This window comes from Engystomops pustulosus, chromosome 9, assembly GCF_040894005.1.
Source record: "Engystomops pustulosus chromosome 9, aEngPut4.maternal, whole genome shotgun sequence".
Classification (NCBI taxonomy): Eukaryota; Metazoa; Chordata; class Amphibia; order Anura; family Leptodactylidae; genus Engystomops; species Engystomops pustulosus.
Window position 1 is genome coordinate 4096628 of NC_092419.1, and position 23022 is coordinate 4119649.

A 23022-nucleotide genomic window follows, 5' to 3' on the forward strand; every position below is an offset into this window, starting at 1 on the left:
ATGTATATAGCAATGGAGGACACTGCATAGGATGAATGTATATAGCAATGGCAGACACTGAATAGGATGAATGTATATAGCAATGGAGGACACTGCATAGGATGAATGTATATAGCAATGGCGGACACCGCATAGCATGAATGTATATAGCAATGGAGGACACTGCATAGGATGAATGTATATAGCAATGGTGGACACTGCATAGGATGAATGTATATAGCAATGGAGGACACTGCATAGGATGAATGTATATAGCAATGGAGGACACTGCATAGGATGAATGTATATAGCAATGGAGGACACTGCATAGGATGAATGTATATAGCAATGATGGACACTGCATAGGATGAATGTATATAGCAATGGAGGACACTGCATAGGATGAATGTATATAGCAATGGAGGATACTGCATAGGATGAATGTATATAGCAATGGAGGACACTGCATAGGATGAATGTATATAGCAATTGCAGACACTGCATAAGATGAATGTATATAGCAATGGAGGACACTGCATAGGATGAATGTATATAGCAATGGAGGACACTGCATAGGATGAATGTATATAGCAATGGAGGACACTGCATAGGATGAATGTATATAGCAATGGAGGACACTGCATAGGATGAATGTATATAGCAATGGAGGACACTGCATAGGATGATTGTATATAGCAATGGAGGACACTGCATAGGATGAATGTATATAGCAATGGAGGACACTGCATAGGATGAATGTATATAGCAATGGAGGACACTGCATAGGATGAATGTATGTAGCAATAGCGGACACTGCATAGGATGAATGTATATAGCAATGGAGGACACTGCATAGGATGAATGTATATAGCAATGGCGGACACTGCATAGGATGAATGTATATAGCAATGGCGGACACTGCATAGGATGAATGTATATAGCAATGGAGGATACTGCATAGGATGAATGTATATAGCAATGGAGGACACTGCATAGGATGAATGTATATAGCAATTGCAGACACTGCATAAGATGAATGTATATAGCAATGGAGGACACTGCATAGGATGAATGTATATAGCAATGGAGGACACTGCATAGGATGAATGTATATAGCAATGGAGGACACTGCATAGGATGAATGTATATAGCAATGGAGGACACTGCATAGGATGAATGTATATAGCAATGGAGGACACTGCATAGGATGAATGTATATAGCAATGGAGGACACTGCATAGGATGAATGTATATAGCAATGGAGGACACTGCATAGGATGAATGTATATAGCAATAGCGGACACTGCATAGGATGAATGTATATAGCAATGGAGGACACTGCATAGGATGAATGTATATAGCAATGGAGGACACTGCATAGGATGAATGTGTATAGCAATGGTGGACACTGCATAGGATGAATGTATATAGCAATGGCGGACACTGCATAGGATGAATGTATATAGCAATGGAGGACACTGCATAGGATGAATGTATATAGCAATGGAGGACACTGCATAGGATGAATGTATATAGCAATGGAGGACACTGCATAGGATGAATGTATATAGCAATGGTGGACACTGCATAGGATGAATGTATATAGCAATGGCGGACACTGCATAGGATGAATGTATATAGCAATGGCGGACACTGCATAGGATGAATGTATATAGCAATGGCGGACACTGCATAGGATGAATGTATATAGCAATGGCGGACACTGCATAGGATGAATGTATATAGCAATGGCGGACACTGCATAGGATGAATGTATATAGCAATGGAGGACACTGCATAGGATGAATGTATATAGCAATGGCGGACACTGCATAGGATGAATGTATATAGCAATGGAGGACACTGCATAGGATGAATGTATATAGCAATGGCGGACACTGCATAGGATGAATGTATATAGCAATGGAGGACACTGCATAGGATGAATGTATATAGCAATGGCGGACACTGCATAGGATGAATGTATATAGCAATGGTGGACACTGCATAGGATGAATGTATATAGCAATGGAGGACACTGCATAGGATGAATGTATATAGCAATGGTGGACACTGCATAGGATGAATGTATATAGCAATGGAGGACACTGCATAGGATGAATGTATATAGCAATGGAGGACACTGCATAGGATGAATGTATATAGCAATGGAGGACACTGCATAGGATGAATGTATATAGCAATGGCGGACACTGCATAGGATGAATGTATATAGCAATGGAGGACACTGCATAGGATGAATGTATATAGCAATGGCGGACACTGCATAGGATGAATGTATATAGCAATGGAGGACACTGCATAGGATGAATGTATATAGCAATGGTGGACACTGCATAGGATGAATGTATATACCAATGGTGGACACTGCATAGGATGAATGTATATAGCAATGGTGGACACTGCATAGGATGAATGTATATAGCAATGGAGAACACTGCATAGGATGAATGTATATAGCAATGGAGGACACTGCATAGGATGAATGTATATAGCAATGGTGGACACTGCATAGGATGAATGTATATAGCAATGGAGGACACTGCATAGGATGAATGTATATAGCAATGGTGGACACTGCATAGGATGAATGTATATAGCAATGGAGGACACTGCATAGGATGAATGTATATAGCAATGGAGGACACTGCATAGGATGAATGTATATAGCAATGGCGGACACTGCATAGGATGAATGTATATAGCAATGGTGGACAGTGCATAGGATGAATGTATATAGCAATGGTGGACACTGCATAGGATGAATGTATATAGCAATGGTGGACACTGCATAGGATGAATGTATATAGCAATGGAGGACACTGCATAGGATGAATGTATTTAGCAATGGTGGACACTGCATAGGATGAATGTATATAGCAATGGAGGACACTGCATAGGATGAATGTATATAGCAATGGTGGACACTGCATAGGATGAATGTATATAGCAATGGAGGACACTGCATAGGATGAATGTATATAGCAATGGTGGACAGTGCATAGGATGAATGTATATAGCAATGGCGGACACTGCATAGGATGAATGTATATAACAATGGTGGACAGTGCATAGGATGAATGTATATACCAATGGAGGACACTGCATAGGATGAATGTATATAGCAATGGTGGACACTGCATAGGATGAATGTATATAGCAATGGAGGACACTGCATAGGATGAATGTATATAGCAATGGTGGACACTGCATAGGATGAATGTATATAGCAATGGTGGACACTGCATAGGATGAATGTATATAGCAATGGAGGACACTGCATAGGATGAATGTATTTAGCAATGGTGGACACTGCATAGGATGAATGTATATAGCAATGGAGGACACTGCATAGGATGAATGTATATAGCAATGGAGGACACTGCATAGGATGAATGTATATAGCAATGGCGGACACTGCATAGGATGAATGTATATAGCAATGGCGGACACCGCATAGCATGAATGTATATAGCAATGGAGGACACTGCATAGGATGAATGTATATAGCAATGGCGGACACTGCATAGGATGAATGTATATAGCAATGGCGGACACTGCATAGGATGAATGTATATAGCAATGGCGGACACTGCATAGGATGAATGTATATAGCAATGGAGGACACTGCATAGGATGAATGTATATAGCAATGGCGGACACTGAATAGGATGAATGTATATAGCAATGGCAGACACTGCATAGGATGAATGTATATAGCAATGGTGGACACTGCATAGGATGAATGTATATAGCAATGGCGGATACTGCATAGGATGAATGTATATAGCAATGGCGGACACTGCATAGGATGAATGTATATAGCAATGGTGGACACTGCATAGGATGAATGTATATACCAATGGAGGACACTGCATAGGATGAATGTATATAGCAATGGCGGACACTGCATAGGATGAATGTATATAGCAATGGAGGACACTGCATAGGATGAATGTATATAGCAATGTAGGACACTGCATAGGATGAATGTATATAGCAATGTAGGACACTGCATATGATGGATGTATATAGCAATGTAGGACACTGCATAGGATGAATGTATATAGCAATGGAGGACACTGCATAGGATGAATGTATATAGCAATGGAGGACACTGCATAGGATGGATGTATATAGCAATGGAGGACACTGCATAGGATGAATGTATATAGCAATGGAGGACACTGCATAGGATGAATGTATATAGCAATGGAGGACACTGCATAGGATGAATGTATATAGCAATGGCGGACACTGCATAGGATGAATGTATATAGCAATGGTGTACAGTGCATAGGATGAATGTATATAGCAATGGCGGACACTGCATAGGATGAATGTATATAGCAATGGTGGACAGTGCATAGGATGAATGTATATAGCAATGGCAGACACTGCATAGGATGAATGTATATACCAATGGAGGACACTGCATAGGATGAATGTATATAGCAATGGTGGACACTGCATAGGATGAATGTATATAGCAATGGAGGACACTGCATAGGATGAATGTATATAGCAATGGAGGACACTGCATAGGATGAATGTATTTAGCAATGGTGGACACTGCATAGGATGAATGTATATAGCAATGGAGGACACTGCATAGGATGAATGTATATAGCAATGGTGGACACTGCATAGGATGAATGTATATAGCAATGGAGGACACTGCATGGGATGAATGTATATAGCAATGGTGGACAGTGCATAGGATGAATGTATATAGCAATGGCGGACACTGCATAGGATGAATGTATATAGCAATGGTGGACAGTGCATAGGATGAATGTATATAGCAATGGCGGACACTGCATAGAATGAATGTATATAGCAATGGAGGACACTGCATAGGATGAATGTATATAGCAATGGTGGACACTGCATAGGATGAATGTATATAGCAATGGAGGACACTGCATAGGATGAATGTATATAGCAATGGTGGACACTGCATAGGATGAATGTATATAGCAATGGTGGACACTGCATAGGATGAATGTATATAGCAATGGAGGACACTGCATAGGATGAATGTATTTAGCAATGGTGGACACTGCATAGGATGAATGTATATAGCAATGGAGGACACTGCATAGGATGAATGTATATAGCAATGGAGGACACTGCATAGGATGAATGTATATAGCAATGGAGGACACTGCATAGGATGAATGTATATAGCAATGGAGGACACTGCATAGGATGAATGTATATAGCAATGGAGGACACTGCATAGGATGAATGTATATAGCAATGGCGGACACTGCATAGGATGAATGTATATAGCAATGGAACATCATATCATGGTACAGGGTACAGGGTGATATGATGTTACCTGTACCATGATATGATGTTACCTGTACCATGATATGATGTTACCTGTACCATGATATGATGTTACCTGTACCATGATATGATGTTACCTGTACCATGATATGATGTTACCTGTACCCTTTACCATGATATGATGTTACCTGTACCATGATATGTTGTTACCTGCACCATGATATGATGTTACCTGTACCCTGCTCCATGATATGATGTTACCTGCTCCATGATATGATGTTACCTGTACCATAATATGATGTTACCTGTACCATGATATGATGTTACCTTTAGCCTGTACCATGATATGATGTTACCTGTACCCTGTACCATGATATGATGTTACCTGTACCATGATATGATGTTACCTGTACCATGATATGATGTTACCTGTACCATGATATGATGTTACCTGTACCATGATATGATGTTACCTGTACCATGATATGATGTTACCTGTACCATGATATGATGTTACCTGTACCATGATATGATGTTACCTTTAGCCTGTACCATGATATGATGTTACCTGTATCCTCTACCATGATATGATGTTACCTGTGCCCTGTACCATGATATGATGTTACCTGTACCCTGCTCCATGATATGATGTTACCTGCTCCATGATATGATGTTACCTGTACCCTGCTCCATGATATGATGTTACCTGCACCATGATATGATGTTACCTGCTCCATGATATGATGTTACCTGTACCCTGCTCCATGATATGATGTTACCTGTACCCTGTACCATGATATGATCTTACCTGTACCCTGTATCATCCCTCTATCATGTACAGATCTCCTCTGATGAGTCTTTATACCTTCCCCAGACTTATCCGGTTCTGTAATCCCCAGGGCGCGTCTCATGCAGGCTTTTAAGGAGTCGCACTCCCACGAGTCCTTGCTCAGTCCCAGCAGCGCAGCGGAGGCTTTGGATCTGAATTTGGATGAAGATTCGGTGGTGAAGCCTGTGCACAGCAGCATCCTGGGACAGGAGTTTTGCTTTGAGGTGAGAGCTCTGACCTAGCGCCTATTTGTAGAGGTTCTCGGGATAACTCATTGCTTGGAGATTGTTGGGGGTGTAGCACCGCGGCATTTCAGGGGCTACTCTGGTGGCCGTGCCATGCTACTGCAGCTCCAGTCCTGTGCAACTCATTGGTAGTTTGCTAATTGTTAAAGGTCCAGCTGCATAATGAGAATGGGGGTCCTGCTCCACAATGAGAATGGGGGTCCTGCTCCACAATGAGAATGGGGGTCCTGCTCCACAATGAGAATGGGGGTCCTGCTCCACAATGAGAATGGGGGTCCTGCTCCACAATGAGAATGGGGGTCCTGCTCTGCAATGAGAATAGGGGTCCTGCTCCACAATGAGAATGGGGGTCCTGCTCCACAATGAGAATGGGGGTCCTGCTCCGCAATGAGAATGGGGCTCCTGCTCCACAATGAGAATAGGGTCCTGCTCCACAATGAGAATGGGGGTCCTGCTCCACAATGAGAATGGGGGTCCTGCTCCACAATGAGAATGGGGGTCCTGCTCCACAATGTGAATGGGGGTCCTGGTCCGCAATGAGAATGGGGGTCCTGCTCTGCAATGAGAATGGGGGTCCTGCTCCGCAATGAGAATAGGGGTCCTGCTCCGCAATTAGAAAGGGGGTCCTGCTCCGCAATGAGAATAGGGGTCCTGCTCCACAATGAGAATGGGGGTCCTGCTCCACAATGTGAATGGGGGTCCTGCTCCACAATGAGAATGGGGGTCCTGCTCCGCAATTAGAAAGGGGGTCCTGCTCCACAATGAGAATGGGGGTCCTGCTCCGCAATGAGAATGGGGGTCCTGCTCCACAATGAGAATGGGGGTCCTGCTCCGCAATGAGAATGGGGGTCCTGTTCCACAATGAGAAAGGGGGTCCTGCTCCGCAATGAGAAAGGGGATTCTGCTCCGCAATGAGAATGGGGGTCCTGCTCCACAATGAGAATGGGGGCCCTGCTCCACAATGAGAATGGGGCTCCTGCTCCGCAATGAGAATGGGGGTCCTGCTCCGCAATGAGAATGGGGGTCCTGCTCCACAATGAGAATGGGGGTCCTGCTCCACAATGAGAATGGGGGTCCTGCTCCACAATGAGAATGGGGGTCCTGCTCCACAATGAGAATGGGGCTCCTGCTCCACAGTGAGAATGGGGGTCCTGCTCCACAATGAGAATGGGGGCCCTGCTACACAATGAGAATGGGGGTCCTGCTCCACAATGAGAAAGGGGGTCCTGCTCCACAATGAGAATAGGGGGTCCTGCTCTGCAATGAGAATGGGGCTCCTGCTCCACAATGAGAATGGGGGTCCTGCTCCACAATGAGAATAGGGGTCCTGCTCCACAATGAGAATGGGGGTCCTGCTCTGCAATGAGAATGGGGGTCCTGCTCCACAATGAGAATGGGGGTCCTGTTCCACCTTGTGATTGGAAGTGGAAGGTATTGCTTCCATTTCTTCTCTATGATGCTGCTGGAGGACGTCCCATATACAGACAATTGAGGGGCAAGGCACATGCTCAATCTTTCACTTGATTCATTAGAGAGGATGGAGCCCCCTTTCTCGTGATTTGGGGGGGGGGGGTGCCACCTGCTGGACCTCCATCATATTCCCGGTTTTGTGGATAATGACACAACACATAAACCTTGAAATCAAACCTGTCACCTGAACATATTTAGCTGGTGACAAGTTTATTTCACATTACCTGATGCCCTGCCAGCGGCAGGAGTCCTGGGTGAGGGGCAGCTGCAGCCTGTGCCAGTCCCCTCTCTCCCCCACTCCTGCAGCTCCCTCCCCCCTCCACATTTCCTGTCCTGTGCATTGAGCATGGAGGGAGGGGGATGGTCTGAGGTAGGAGTAAAATTCATGAGGAGACACTGCCAGCAGCTGCCCCCTTCTCCGGGGACTTACCACGCGCTGCTGGCAGGGAACCTGTTAATGTGAAATAAACTTATATTAAGTAGTGAAATTATTCAGAAAGCTGACCAAGGCATTTTTGAAATCATCATAGCATATTGGAACCTGTCACCAGCTATAAATGACATGGCTGCTGATAGGTTCCCTTTAATGAGCACAGGAATATTGTATAAACCTCCATAACATGACAAGTCCTTGATGTCGGTAATCGCAGGTTCTCTCCGCCCGATTCTGACCGGGATCTCTGATTTATAGGTGACCACCGCTTCGGGTACTAAGTGCTTCGCCTGCCGCTCCGCTGCTGAAAGGGACAAGTGGATAGAGAATCTCCAGAGAGCGGTGAAGCCCAACAAGGTACGGACCTGGACCATGTCACTAAGGAGAGCAATGCTGAATGTTTTATTACCGGATCCTAACCACTAGACCACCAGGAACAATAGTCGGCGTGAAGCCAATCCCTCCAGCCCATGACACTTCCCCTTCTCATACTGCTCTGAGCTGTCCTGCCTGAGAGAGGCCACAAAGCCGGGGAAACCTCTCTGCACAGCACTGAATCGTCTCATTCATAATTATAGCACATTAAAAATCCTGCCCCTAGTGGACGGCGCTGGACCTGCAGACGACTACATACAATCTATAGGAAGTAAATTACAGGCCACCCCCGGGTTACGTACAGGATAGGTGCCTTAGGTTTGTTCTGACGTTGAATTTGTATGTAAGCTCAATCCAAAAGATTTTGTAATAGTGACAACTGGATTTTCAAAATTTTATGCTGTGATGGGAACAAGGATTATCGATAGAGGTCATAGGGAGCAAAGAGGTTACCAGAGGTCACAGGGGCAGAGAGGTTACCAGAGGTCACAGGAGCAGAGAAGTTACCAGAGGTCACAGGGAGCAGAGAGGTCATCAGAGGTCACAGGGAGCACAGAGATCACCAGAGGTCACAGGGGCTGAGAAGTTACCAGAGGCCACAGGGGCAGAGAAGTTACCAGAGGTCACAGGGGCATAGAAGTTACCAGAAGTCACAGGGAGCAGAGAAGTTACCAGAGGTCACAGGGAGCAGAGAGGTCATCAGAGGTCACAGGGAGCACAGAGATCACCAGAGGTCACAGGGGCTGAGAAGTTACCAGAGGTCACAGGGGCAGAGAAGTTACCAGAGGTCGCAGGGGCAGATAAGTTACCAGAGGTCGCAGGGGCAGAGAAGTTACCAGAGGTCACAGGAGCAGAGAAGTTACCAGAGGACAGAGGTCCTTCAGTAACTCGGGGATGTCTGTAAGTTGTATTATAATTAAGACATGTTGTAGCTGAATGCCGATCCCCGGCCAATTTCTTGCTGAAGTCGGCAAGGAGTTAAAATCTGAACAGTTTATGGAGATTGTTCTTTGTCTGTGCCGATCTGTGGATGCAAAAGTGTACTGGAAAGAATAGTGAGATAGAAGATTTCCCCTGTTCCCTCCATCTCAGTCCGTGATTCTGTAGAATTTTCTCTCTGTCTGTCTTTGCATCTCAAGCTGTATTGTAGACTCTGCAGCACCCTCCCCCCCGGACACTATCTACACAACAGGAAAGCTGTTAACCATTACTGCTCACAGAGCACATGCTATACACTTCATTTAACTATTTCACTGCTGGTTTCTACTTCTTATTCAATGCTCCATATGCAAGTCACTACATTGATCCTCTATGTACACACTATACACAGCTCAGTGGATTTACTTGTAGGAGTTGCACTGAATTGCTTCAGTTACTTTTGCTTTAGTTTTTGAGAACAGTTACTTTTGAGAACATAGACGGCGTCCCCTGAGATTAGCTACAACAAGCAGCAAGGTCTGGAGCTGGTAGTGAAATTTGGAATACAGCAATTTTGGGGGCATCAGTTTCTGAATATCTTGAGCGCCATCTGTTTCCTCTGATGATCTCATGTGAACGCACAGACTCCATTGTATGTTCAGGCCGCTATGTTAAAGTCGTCTGAAGGTGACCAACTTCAGTCTAATTGATTCAGCAATGAAATGATACTTTTTTTCTATAGAAATCCGTCCTGACCAGCTTATTACTTGTAACGAACAGTCCCATTAATGACTCTCTACAAGCAGGTGACAGATAATTGTCATCTAATTATATAAATGAACAATGTGTCCTCCCATTCCCAGGAATATGGACAATTATCAGTATGTTCCTCCTCAGATCTTTGATGGCTCTAATTATGGTCTGAAGACGCTCACATTTTTTTTTCGAGATTTTCTGTAGAACAGACCGGACCTCTGGATCTCCTGCCCTGTAAGGATTCCTAACGTGTCCATACAACAGAGGGTTAAGATGTATGCCACTGTATGCAAATGCATAGGGGTGTGTCATCCTGCTCCTACCCCTGAAAGTGGGAGTGAACATCAGCGGCGGCTTCTTGGGTAATGGAGGAGGTGTCTCTTCTGCTGAGGACCTTCAAAGGTCCTAAAATGTCTCTTGTGTACATAATGAGCAGGTGTCATAGGTGAAGGTCCTTCTGAGTATAAAGTTGGTGAGTGGTTTGGGTGGCCATGGTGACCATCATAATCCACTACTGTTTATATCCATAGACATATCCCTGTAAGGGGAAACTCTGTGTATGGACATTATTCACATCATCATTTTTAAGCCAAAGTTAATCTAAAGAAGGTTCTGTATAGGATCAGGTTGTCAGAAGGTTCTGTATAGGATCAGGTTGTCAGGAGGTGCTGTATAGGGCCAGGTTGTCAGGAGGTGCTGTATAGGTTCAGGTTGGTGGGGGGTTCTCTGTAGGGTCAGGTTGTAGGAAGGTGCTGTGTAGGGTCAGGTTGTAGGGAGGTGCTCTATAGGGTCAGGTTGTAGGGAGGTGGTGTATAGGGTCAGGTTGTAGGGAGGTGCTGTATAGGGTCAGGTTGTAGTGAGGTCGTTTATAGGGTCAGGTTGTAGGGAGGTGCTGTGTAGGGTTAGGTTGTAGGGAGGTGCTGTATTTGGTCAGGTTGTAGGGAGGTGGTGTATAGGGTCAGGTTGTAGGGAGGTGCTGTATGGGGACAGGTTGTAGGGAGGTGCTGTACAGGTTCAGGTTGTAGGGGGGTTCTGTGAAGGGTCAGGTTGTAGGGAGGTGCTGCATAGGGTCAGGTTGTAAAAAAGGTGCTGTATAGGGTCAGGTTGTAAAAAAGGTGCTGTATAGGGTCAGGTTGTAGGGAGGTGGTGTATAGGGTCAGGTTGTAGGGAGGTGCTGTATGGGGTCAGGTTGTAGGGAGGTGCAGTATGGGGTCAGGTTGTAGGGAGGTGCTGTATGGGGACAGGTTGTAGGGAGGTGCTGTATAGGGTCAGGTTGTCGGGAGGTGCTGTATAGGGTCAGGTTGTAGGGAGGTGCTGTATAGGGTCAGGTTGTAGGGAGTTGCTGTATAGGGTCAGGTTGTAGGGAGGTGCTGTATAGGGTCAGGTTGTAGGGAGGTGGTGTATAGGGTCAGGTTGTAGGGAGGTGGTGTATAGGGTCAGGTTGTAGGGAGGTGCTGTATAGGGTCAGGTTGTAGTGAGGTGGTGTATAGGGTCAGGTTGTAGGGAGGTGCTGTGTAGGGTTAGGTTGTAGGGAGGTGCTGTATTGGGTCAGGTTGTAGGGAGGTGGTGTATAGGGTCATGTTGTAGGAAGGTGCTGTATGGGGACAGGTTGTAGGGAGGTGCTGTACAGGTTCAGGTTGAGGGGGGTTCTGTGAAGGGTCAGGTTGTAGAGAGGTGCTGTATAGGGTCAGGTTGTAAAAAAGGTGCTGTATAGGGTCAGGTTGTAGGGGGGTTCTGTGAAGGGTCAGGTTGTAGGGAGGTGCTGTATAGGGTCAGGTTGTAAAAAAGGTGCTGTATAGGGTCAGGTTGTAGGGAGGTGGTGTATAGGGTCAGGTTGTAGGGAGGTGGTGTATAGGGTCAGGTTGTAGGGAGGTGCTGTATAGGGTCAGGTTGTAGTGAGGTGCTGTATAGGGTCAGGTGGTAGTGAGGTGGTGTATAGGGTCAGGTTGTAGTGAGGTGCTGTATGAGGACAGGTTGAAGGAAGGTGCTGTATAGGGTCAGGTTGTAGAGAGGTTCTGTATAGGATCAGCTTGTAGGAAGGTGCTGTATAGGATCAGCTTGTAGGAAGGTGCTGTATAGGGCCAGGTTGTATGAAGGTTCTGTATAGCATCAGGATGTATGGAAGTCCTGTATAGGGTCAGGTTCTCAGGAGGTGCTGTATAGGTTCAGGTTGTAGGGGGGTTCTGTGTAGGGTCGGGTTGTAGGGAGGTGCTGTATAGGGCCAGGTTGTAGGGAGGTGCAGTATAGGGTCAGGTTGTCGGGAGGTGCTGTAAAGGGTCGGGTTAAAGGGAGGTGCTGTATAGGGCCAGGTTGTAGGGAGATGGTGTATAGGGGTCAGGTTGTAGGGAGGTGCAGTATGGGGTCAGGTTGTAGGGAGGTGGTGTATAGGGTCAGGTTGTAGGGAGGTGGTGTATAGGGTCAGGTTGTAGGGAGGTGGTGTATAGGGTCAGGTTGTAGGGAGGTGCTGTATAGGGTCAGGTTGTAGGGAGGTGGTGTATAGGGTCAGGTTGTAGAGAGGTGGTGTATAGGGTCAGGTTGTAGGGAGGTGCTGTATAGGGTCAGGTTGTAGTGAGGTCGTGTATAGGGTCAGGTTGTAGGGAGGTGCTGTATTGGGTCAGGTTGTAGGGAGGTGGTGTATAGGGTCAGGTTGTAGGGAGGTGCTGTATGGGGACAGGCTGTAGGGAGGTGCTGTATTGGGTCAAGTTGTAGGGGGGTTCTGTGAAGGGTCAGGTTGTAGGGAGGTGCTGTATAGGGTCAGGTTGTAAAAAAGGTGGTGTATAGGGTCAGGTTGTAGGGAGGTGGTGTATAGGGTCAGGTTGTAGGGAGGTGGTGTATAGGGTCGGGTTGTAGGGAGGTGGTGTATAGGGTCGGGTTGTAGGGAGGTGCTGTATGGGGTCATGTTGTAGGGAGGTGCAGTATAGGGTCAGGTTGTAGGGAGGTTCTGTATAGGATCAGCTTGTAGGAAGGTGCTGTATAGGATCAGCTTGTAGGAAGGTGCTGTATAGGGCCAGGTTGTATGAAGGTTCTGTATAGCATCAGGTTGTATGGAAGTCCTGTATAGGGTCAGGTTCTCAGGAGGTGCTGTATAGGTTCAGGTTGTAGGGGGGTTCTGTGTAGGGTCGGGTTGTAGGGAGGTGCTGTATAGGGCCAGGTTGTAGGGAGGTGCAGTATAGGGTCAGGTTGTCGGGAGGTGCTGTAAAGGGTCGGGTTAAAGGGAGGTGCTGTATAGCAGTGATTTTCAACCTTTTTTGAGCCGCGGCACACTTTTTATACTTAGAAAATCCTGGGGCACACCACCAACCAAAATAGCACAAAATGACACTAAAACAGTCATAAAAGGCCTCCCTTTACTAATAAAAAGCCCCTGGCTGCCTCCCTTTACTAATAAAAAGCCCCTGGCTGCCTCCCTTTACTAATAAAAAGCCCCTGGCGGCCTCCCTTTACTAATAAAAAGCCCCTGGCGGCCTCCCTTTACTAATAAAAAGCCCCTGGCGGCCTCCCTTTACTAATAAAAAGCCCCTGGCTGCCTCCCTTTACTAATAAAAAGCCCCTGGCTGCCTCCCTTTACTAATAAAAAGCCCCTGGCTGCCTCCCTTTACTAATAAAAAGGCCCTGGCTGCCTCCCTTTACTAATAAAAAGGCCCTGGCTGCCTCCCTTTACTAATAAAAAGGCCCTGGCTGCCTCCCTTTACTAATAAAAAGGCCCTGGCTGCCTCCCTTTACTAATAAAAAAGCCCCTGGCTGCCTCCCTTTACTAATAAAAAGCCCCTAGCTGCCTCCCTTTACTAATAAAAAGGTCCTAGCTGCCTCCCTTTACTAATAAAAAGCCCCTGGCTGCCTCCCTTTACTAATAAAAAGCCCCTAGCTGCCTCCCTTTACTAATAAAAAGCCCCTAGCTGCCTCCCTTTACTAATAAAAAGGCCCTGGCTGCCTCCCTTTACTAATAAAAAAGCCCCTGGCTGCCTCCCTTTACTAATAAAAAGCCCCTAGCTGCCTCCCTTTACTAATAAAAAGGTCCTAGCTGCCTCCCTTTACTAATAAAAAGCCCCTGGCTGCCTCCCTTTACTAATAAAAAGCCCCTGGCTGCCTCCCTTTACTAATAAAAAGCCCCTAGCTGCCTCCCTTTACTAATAAAAAGCCCCTGGCGGCCTCCCTTTACTAATAAAAAGCCCCTGGCGGCCTCCCTTTACTAATAAAAAGGCCCTAGCTGCCTCCCTTTACTAATAAAAAGCCCCTGGCTGCCTCCCTTTACTAATAAAAAGCCCCTGGCTGCCTCCCTTTACTAATAAAAAGCCCCTGGCTGCCTCCCTTTACTAATAAAAAGCCCCTGGCTGCCTCCCTTTACTAATAAAAAGCCCCTGGCTGCCTCCCTTTACTAATAAAAAGCCCCTGGCTGCCTCCCTTTACTAATAAAAAGGCCCTGGCTGCCTCCCTTTACTAATAAAAAAGCCCCTGGCTGCCTCCCTTTACTAATAAAAAGGCCCTAGCTGCCTCCCTTTACTAATAAAAAGGCCCTAGCTGCCTCCCTTTACTAATAAAAAGCCCCTGGCGCCCTCCCTTTACTAATAAAAAGCCCCTTGCGGCCTCCCTTTACTAATAAAAAGCCCCTAGCTGCCTCCCTTTACTAATAAAAAGCCCCTAGCTGCCTCCCTTTACTAATAAAAAGCCCCTAGCTGCCTCCCTTTACTAATAAAAAGCCCCTAGCTGCCTCCCTTTACTAATAAAAAGCCCCTAGCTGCCTCCCTTTACTAATAAAAAGCCCCTAGATGCCTCCCTTTACTAATAAAAAGCCCCTAGATGCCTCCCTTTACTAATAAAAAGCCCCTGGCTGCCTCCCTTTACTAATAAAAAGCCCCTGGCTGCCTCCCTTTACTAATAAAAAAGCCCCTGGCTGCCTCCCTTTACTAATAAAAAGGCCCTAGATGCCTCCCTTTACTAATAAAAAGCCCCTGGCTGCCTCCCTTTACTAATAAAAAGCCCCTGGCTGCCTCCCTTTACTAATAAAAAGCCCCTGGCGGCCTCCCTTTACTAATAAAAAGCCCCTTGCGGCCTCCCTTTACTAATAAAAAGCCCCTGGCTGCCTCCCTTTACTAATAAAAAGCCCCTGGCTGCCTCCCTTTACTAATAAAAAAGCCCCTGGCTGCCTCCCTTTACTAATAAAAAGGCCCTAGCTGCCTCCCTTTACTAATAAAAAGCCCCTGGCGGCCTCCATTTACTAATAAAAAGCCCCTAGATGCCTCCCTTTACTAATAAAAAGCCCCTAGATGCCTCCCTTTACTAATAAAAAGCCCCTGGCTGCCTCCCTTTACTAATAAAAAGCCCCTGGCTGCCTCCCTTTACTAATAAAAAGCCCCTGGCTGCCTCCCTTTACTAATAAAAAAGCCCCTGGCTGCCTCCCTTTACTAATAAAAAGGCCCTAGCTGCCTCCCTTTACTAATAAAAAGGCCCTAGCTGCCTCCCTTTACTAATAAAAAGGCCCTAGCTGCCTCCCTTTACTAATAAAAAGCCCCTAGCTGCCTCCCTTTACTAATAAAAAGCCCCTGGCTGCCTCCCTTTACTAATAAAAAGCCCCTAGATGCCTCCTTTTACTAATAAAAAGCCCCTGGCTGCCTCCCTTTACTAATAAAAAGCCCCTAGCGGCCTCCCTTTACTAATAAAAAGCCCCCTAGATGCCTCCCTTTACTAATAAAAAGCCCCTGGCTGCCTCCCTTTACTAATAAAAAGGCCCTAGCTGCCTCCCTTTACTAATAAAAAGCCCCTAGCGGCCTCCCTTTACTAATAAAAAGCCCCTGGCTGCCTCCCTTTACTAATAAAAAAGCCCCTGGCTGCCTCCCTTTACTAATAAAAAGCCCCTAGCTGCCTCCCTTTACTAATAAAAAGCCCCTAGCTGCCTCCCTTTACTAATAAAAAGCCCCTAGATGCCTCCCTTTACTAATAAAAAGCCCCTAGATGCCTCCCTTTACTAATAAAAAGCCCCTAGCTGCCTCCCTTTACTAATAAAAAGCCCCTAGCTGCCTCCCTTTACTAATAAAAAGCCCCTAGATGCCTCCCTTTACTAATAAAAAGCCCCTAGATGCCTCCCTTTACTAATAAAAAGCCCCTGGCTGCCTCCCTTTACTAATAAAAAGCCCCTAGATGCCTCCCTTTACTAATAAAAAGCCCCCAGCTGCCTCCCTTTACTAATAAAAAGCCCCTAGATGCCTCCCTTTACTAATAAAAAGCCCCTAGATGCCTCCCTTTACTAATAAAAAGCCCCTGGCTGCCTCCCTTTACTAATAAAAAAGCCCCTGGCTGCCTCCCTTTACTAATAAAAAGCCCCTGGCTGCCTCCCTTTACTAATAAAAAAGCCCCTGGCTGCCTCCCTTTACTAATAAAAAGGCCCTAGCTGCCTCCCTTTACTAATAAAAAGCCCCTGGCTGCCTCCCTTTACTAATAAAAAGCCCCTGGCTGCCTCCCTTTACTAATAAAAAGCCCCTGGTGGCCTCCCTTTACTAATAAAAAGCCCCTAGCGGCCTCCCTTTACTAATAAAAAGCCCCTGGCTGCCTCCCTTTACTAATAAAAAGCCCCTGGCTGCCTCCCTTTACTAATAAAAAGCCCCTGGCTGCCTCCCTTTACTAATAAAAAGCCCCTGGCTGCCTCCCTTTACTAATAAAAAGCCCCTGGCTGCCTCCCTTAACAAATAAAAAGCCCCAGCCTACCTTTACTAATAAAAAGCCCCAGCCTACCTTTACTAATAAAAAAAAACCCTAGCTGCCTTCCCTATACAAATAATAACCCTATATACTTACCCTTGATGTCTTCTTGACGTCTCCTTCACTCCTAATGGCGATCCGCTCACCTTCTGTAGCTCCTGCACCGTGCGCCTCTGGTCACGTGACTTACGCGACCTGACGTCAGGTCGCGTCAGTCACGTGACATGGGCCGCGCGGTACAGGAGCTACAGAAGACGGGCGGATCGCCGACGTGGGACTTGGAGGTAAGTATGGGGCAGAAATACGGGGGCGCGGCGGCAGCTCGACACCGGGGCAGCCTAGTTCGGGCAACTTTCCCCCGCGGCACACTCAACCTTGTGTCGCGGCACACTAGTGTGCCGCGGCACACAGGTTGAAAATCACTGCTGTATAGTGCCAGGTTGTAGGGAGGTGGTGTATAGGGGTCAGGTTGTAGGGAGGTGCAGTATGGGGTCAGGTTGTAGGGAGGTGGTTTATAGGGTCAGGTTGTAGGGAGGTGCTGTATATGGTCATGTTGTAGGGAGGTGTTCTATAGGGCCAGGTTGTATGGAGGTGCTGTATATGGTCAGGTTGTAGGGAGGTGCTGTATGGGGTCAGGTTGTAGGGAGGTGCTGTATAGGGTCAGGTTGTAGGGAGGTGCTGTATAGGGCCAGGTTGTAGGGAGGTTCTTCTAGGGCCAGGTTGTAGGGAGGTGGTCTATAGGGTCAGGTTGTAGGGAGGTGGTGTATAGGGTCAGGTTGTAGTGAGGTGGTGTATAGGGTCAGGTTGTAGGGAGGTGCTGTATAGGGTCAGGTTGTAGGGAGGTGCTGTACAGGGTCAGGTTGTAGGGAGGTGCGGTATAGGGTCAGGTTGTAGGGAGGTGCTGTATGGGGACAGGTTGTAGGGAGGTGCTGTATAGGGTCAGGTTGTAGGGAGGTGCTGTATAGGGTCAGGTTGTAGGGAAGTGGTGTATTGGGTCAGGTTGTGGGGAGGTGCTGTATAGGGTCAGGTTGTAGGGAGGTGGTGTATAGGGCCATGTTGTAGGGAGGTGGTGTATAGGGTCAGGTTGTAGGGAGGTGGTGTATAGGGTCAGGTTGTAGGGAGGTGCAGTATGGGGTCAGGTTGTAGGGAGGTGCAGTATCGGGTCAGGTTGTAGGGAGGTGGTGTATAGGGTCAGGTTGTAGGGAGGTGCAGTATGGGGTCAGGTTGTAGGGAGGTTCTGTATGGGGTCAGGTTGTAGGGAGGTGCTGTACAGGGTCAGGTTGTAGGGAGGTGCTGTACAGGGTCAGGTTGTAGGGAGGTGCAGTATAGGGTCAGGTTGTAGGGAGGTGCAGTATAGGGTCAGGTTGTAGGGAGGTGCAGTATAGGGTCAGGTTGTAGGGAGGTGCAGTATGGGGCCAGGTTGTATGGAGGTGCTGTATGGGGTCAGGTTGTAGGGAGGTTCTGTATGGGGTCAGGTTGTAGGGAGGTGCTGTACAGGGTCAGGTTGTAGGGAGGTGCTGTATAGGGTCAGGTTGTAGGGAGGTGCAGTATGGGGTCAGGTTGTAGGGAGGTGCAGTATGGGGCCAGGTTGTATGGAGGTGTGTATGGGGTCAGGTTGTAGGGAGGTTCTGTATTGGGTCAGGTTGTAGGGAGGTGCAGTATGGGGTCAGGTTGTAGGGAGGTGCGGTATAGGGTCAGGTTGTAGGGAGGTGCAGTATGGGGTCAGGTTGTAGGGAGGTGCTGTATAGGGTCAGGTTGTAGGGAGGTGCAGTATGGGGACAGGTTGTAGGGAGGTGCAGTATGGGGTCAGGTTGTAGGGAGGTGCTGTATAGGGTCAGGATGTAGGGAGGTGCAGTATGGGGTCAGGTTGTAGGGAGGTGCAGTATGGGGTCAGGTTGTAGGGAGGTGCAGTATGGGGTCAGGTTGTAGGGAGGTGCGGTATAGGGTCAGGTGTTGGATGATCTATGAAGTCCAGTGTGAATGACATTGGGTTTGGCCACTTCTCTCCTTCATACAATCTGCTCCATTAATTGTGTAATTTTTCGTCTCCTGTGTGTGAGCGGCGGTAACACAAAGCTCCGGAGTTGCTTAGTAACAGTATATAGCTCTAATTATGCAGCAGATACAAAGATCAGCTAAATGTATGGCAGGAGCCGCGTACCTTACACGTATAGGAGGTAATGAGATCAGTGAGGCGCGAGGTGCAGATGACGGGACACCTCACAATGAGGGAACCTATCAATGTGGATCTACTAGACGAGGTCATCACATAGATGGCGGTATTATCTATACTGTATGTCCTGGCAGCTGAGACAGAAGAGCAGGTAAGTCTCCTCCAGACTCCGGGATAGGGAATAAGTATCTAATCACCGAGACCCCCAGCCATCAGGAGGGTGTAATACAGCACCTCCCCACCCCCTATCCTGTGCCCTGGGGTGATGCCCGGGGTCCTCTCGTTGGTTCTGCTGGGATCTGTGGTCCTCCTTACTCTTCTTTTCCATTCACACAATGTAGGGCAGATCCTCCAGGACGGAAGCTCCTTGTAGCTTCTGTCCACTCTGGCCCATAGACGAGGAGCTCCGCAGCGTCTATCAGGGTTCCCAGCTTTCCCTATTACACACACAAAGTCCCCCCCCCCATCTCCTCCAAAAAGATTTTATCATTTGTTCTTTGAGACAATTTCTAGGCTTAATCGGAAATCTTTCGGGGTGATTTGGGACCCTAAAGCGCTGACAGGTTGTTATGGACCAGTGGTTTATTGTCCCTAATTGCCCATTAGTTTTTCCCTCCGTGTCCAAAATAAAAAGTAGAGCTCTCGGCACCTGCGCACTGGTCAGTTTCAGCGTATCGGACACAAGTGTAAGTAGGAAGGTAGGTACAAAGGTTTGTTTTCTTTTATTTCGGCCACAGAGAGACCTCAAACAGTACAATTTGGGACACTTAACTGCAGGTCCATAATGTACCCGGAGAAGGAGCGGGAGATCCTACTTAAACCATTCTGACCGTGTGTGTGCGGAGCTCGGGACCCACGACGGACCTTAGGACCTTATTCTGTGACATTGCTGACAGTTTGATAGTAGACACTTTGCAGGTCGCAAGCTGAGGGACATAAACTCCTCCTTGTTGGCCAGTGGACATCAGCGGGTGACATCCCCCTCCCCACCCCACGCCAATGTCAATGACTGGAGATACCACAAAGGGTATGACCTGACCTATGATTTGCGTTGCAGACGGTCGGCCCCACCCTGTGACCGGCCGGGTAAAAGCCGCTCCTGCGTCCCCGAGGCCTGAAACTGTGACAAAAACTTAAGAACAAAATAAAAGCCGTGACTTGAGACCGTCCAATGCTTCTGCCGTTTGCTGATTGTTCCCATTATGTCCCTTTTTTTTAGGATAACAGTCGAAGAGTGGACAATGTCCTCAAATTGTGGATCATCGAAGCTCGTGACCTCCCCCCCAAGAAGCGCTACTACTGCGAACTCTGCCTGGATGATATTTTGTACGCCCGTACCACCAGCAAAGCCCGGGGTGACACCGTATTCTGGGGGGAGCATTTTGAGTTCAACAACCTGCCCGCTGTCCGGAACCTACGCCTCCACCTGTACAAGGACACCGACAAAAAACGGCGCAAGGAAAAGAGCAACTACGTGGGCATGGTGAACGTGCCCATCGCCAGCATCAGCGGGCGCCATTTTGTGGAGCAGTGGTACCCAGTCTCCCAGCCCACGTCCTACAAGGGGAAGAGCAGCTGCCCCTCCATCCGCCTAAAGTCCCGATACCAAACTATGAGCATCCTTCCCATGGAGCTATATAAGGAGTTTGCAGAATATGTCACCAACAATTACCGGATGTTGTGCGCTGTGCTGGAGCCGGTGCTGAGCGTCAAGAGCAAAGAGGAGGTGGCCTGTGCGCTGGTACATATATTACAAAGCACGGGGAAGGCTAAGGTACGCACAGCTACATCTATGTCTGCATGTGTGGGCCAGGAGACAGGACAACCACTGCTCATAGTAGACCTTCATCAGGGGAAGAGGCAAAAGACAATCTGCACGAGGCTGTAAGGTGTTATTATACAATAATTGTAATCAGCTATCTAATAGGTGTTTTTATATAACCCCCCGGCCCATGTGATGAAGGGGGGGGGGGGTCCCGTAGTAATCCCCTGATCATTATGCACCCCAGGCAGTAGGACCTGATATCGCTTTCCTCTCTCTCCAAACCTGAACCATGAGTCTTGGGTTGTTCTCTGATATCAGAGGGAAAACAAACAGCCCAAGCGTTCTTCTGCTGTGCAGGGGTAGGTACTTCCTACCAGTCTCACATAAAGGGATGTGCACTTGTATCATGTACATCTTTTATTACACACATATATGCACATCGGGGGTCATTTATCATGAGGCGGCTCCTTGGGACAGTTCTGTGTCTATTTTTGGAGTTTTGTTGCCCATTAGATTCATTAAAGTGTATCCACACTTATACATATTACACACATACACAATGGACATATACACACATTACACACATTCATATACAGTAGACACTTATACATATTACACACATACACAATGGACATATACACACATTACACACATTCATATACAGTAGACACTTATACATATTACACACATACACAATAGACATATACACACATTCATATACCCAATGGGGGATATTTATCAGGACCTCTGCGCACCGCTGCAGAGTATCTCTCCCACTTGTGGCCATAAGAGAAGCCATTAATCTGCCACCATTGCCACAATCCATATTTAGATGCTGTTTGTAAAGGCAGAAGATGAAGTTTATGCCCTCAACTTTTTGTGAAGTTTTGAATTTTTGTGAGGACTTTGTGATGAATTTTTAGGCAATTCTTTGGGTTTTTCTACATCCATCCAAGGTCTTGTTTGGACAATGAACCAAAGTTTCTGGTCACAAATGTCACATATCACACAGATCTACAACAAATCCTGTAAGATTATGGTCAGATTAAAGGGATGTGCAGATGCCAATGGCCTGTCCCCAGTATAGGCCCCAGTATCAGATCGGTGGGGTCCGACAATAGGTCTGACTCTAGAAGCCAGAAGACAATGGGGGACATTTCTCATGGTTCTCATGGTTTATGTGTTTTTTCCTAGGTATATTTATCAAATATATATATATTTTTTGCTACTTTTTGTAGCAAATGTCACAGAAATGTCTCAAGCTACTGCAAAATGTCGCACAGCAAATGTCTCCCGAATGCAAGAGCAAAAAAAAATTATAAAGGAAAATCTGACTAGAGTCATAAGTGAGAAACAAATCAGCCCTTCTGCACGTCCATGACACAACCGGGCTCAGTACACGCCTGACATTGTTTGCCATGAAAGACGCCAGTAATGAGCACGAGCGTTTTTGCAACTTTTTGACAGATTTGCGACAAAATTAAGACGTTTTCATGTCAAACACCTGGAAACTAATGACAACCCTGAAAAGTAAAACTAACAAGGCGAACGTTGATAAATGGCAGCAAAAGTCGCAAAAACGCTGCAAAAAAAAAATAGAAAAAAAACTAAAAAGTTTTCTAAATGCCCCCCGAAAGACCCCAATCCTGATGTCTCCATCATGTAAGCTGTCCCCGGGGTGGATGGGTTGGGTATTATTCTGGTTTGGGTGATGGTCATTATCCCGTATTTGTTTTACGTTTTGGGGAAATGGTCATCAGCCTTATGGGTTTTTTTTTTTTTACCTTCCTCTGGATCGGCACCGTAGAATTATTGCTTGGACTTGGGTGGACTTGCGTCTTTACTACGTCTTTGGGGCCTGTGCTTTGCCTCTGACACCAGATACCTATACACCCCTTAGGGGGACATACGGTGTATAGGTATAAGCAGATGGGGGACGTTTTAGAGAGTGAGTGCCCCCAAACTACGACCAAACCCCACTGATTTATCACAACACAGCAATGTAAGTAGTAAGTTATTGCTCCCTGCTCTGTCACAGCTTTTAATCGTATCAGTGTCCTTACGACATCA

The 23022-nt window shown here is 46.8% G+C and overlaps 1 protein-coding gene across 19 annotated transcripts in view; it reads left to right on the forward strand.

Annotated features, from left to right (window-relative positions):
- Positions 1-23022, forward strand: part of SYNGAP1 (synaptic Ras GTPase activating protein 1) — a 188454-nt gene that overhangs the window by 132935 nt on the left and 32497 nt on the right. For all 19 annotated transcript variants that reach the window (XR_011849867.1, XM_072125692.1, XM_072125702.1 and 16 more), the window contains 3 exons: positions 6195-6348; positions 8531-8629; positions 20407-20961. Coding sequence is in view for 18 of the 19 variants with exons in the window: in XM_072125692.1 (XP_071981793.1) it covers positions 6195-6348; positions 8531-8629; positions 20407-20961 (808 nt within the window). In the remaining variant the exon portion in view is untranslated. The remainder of the gene's footprint in view (positions 1-6194; positions 6349-8530; positions 8630-20406; positions 20962-23022) is intronic.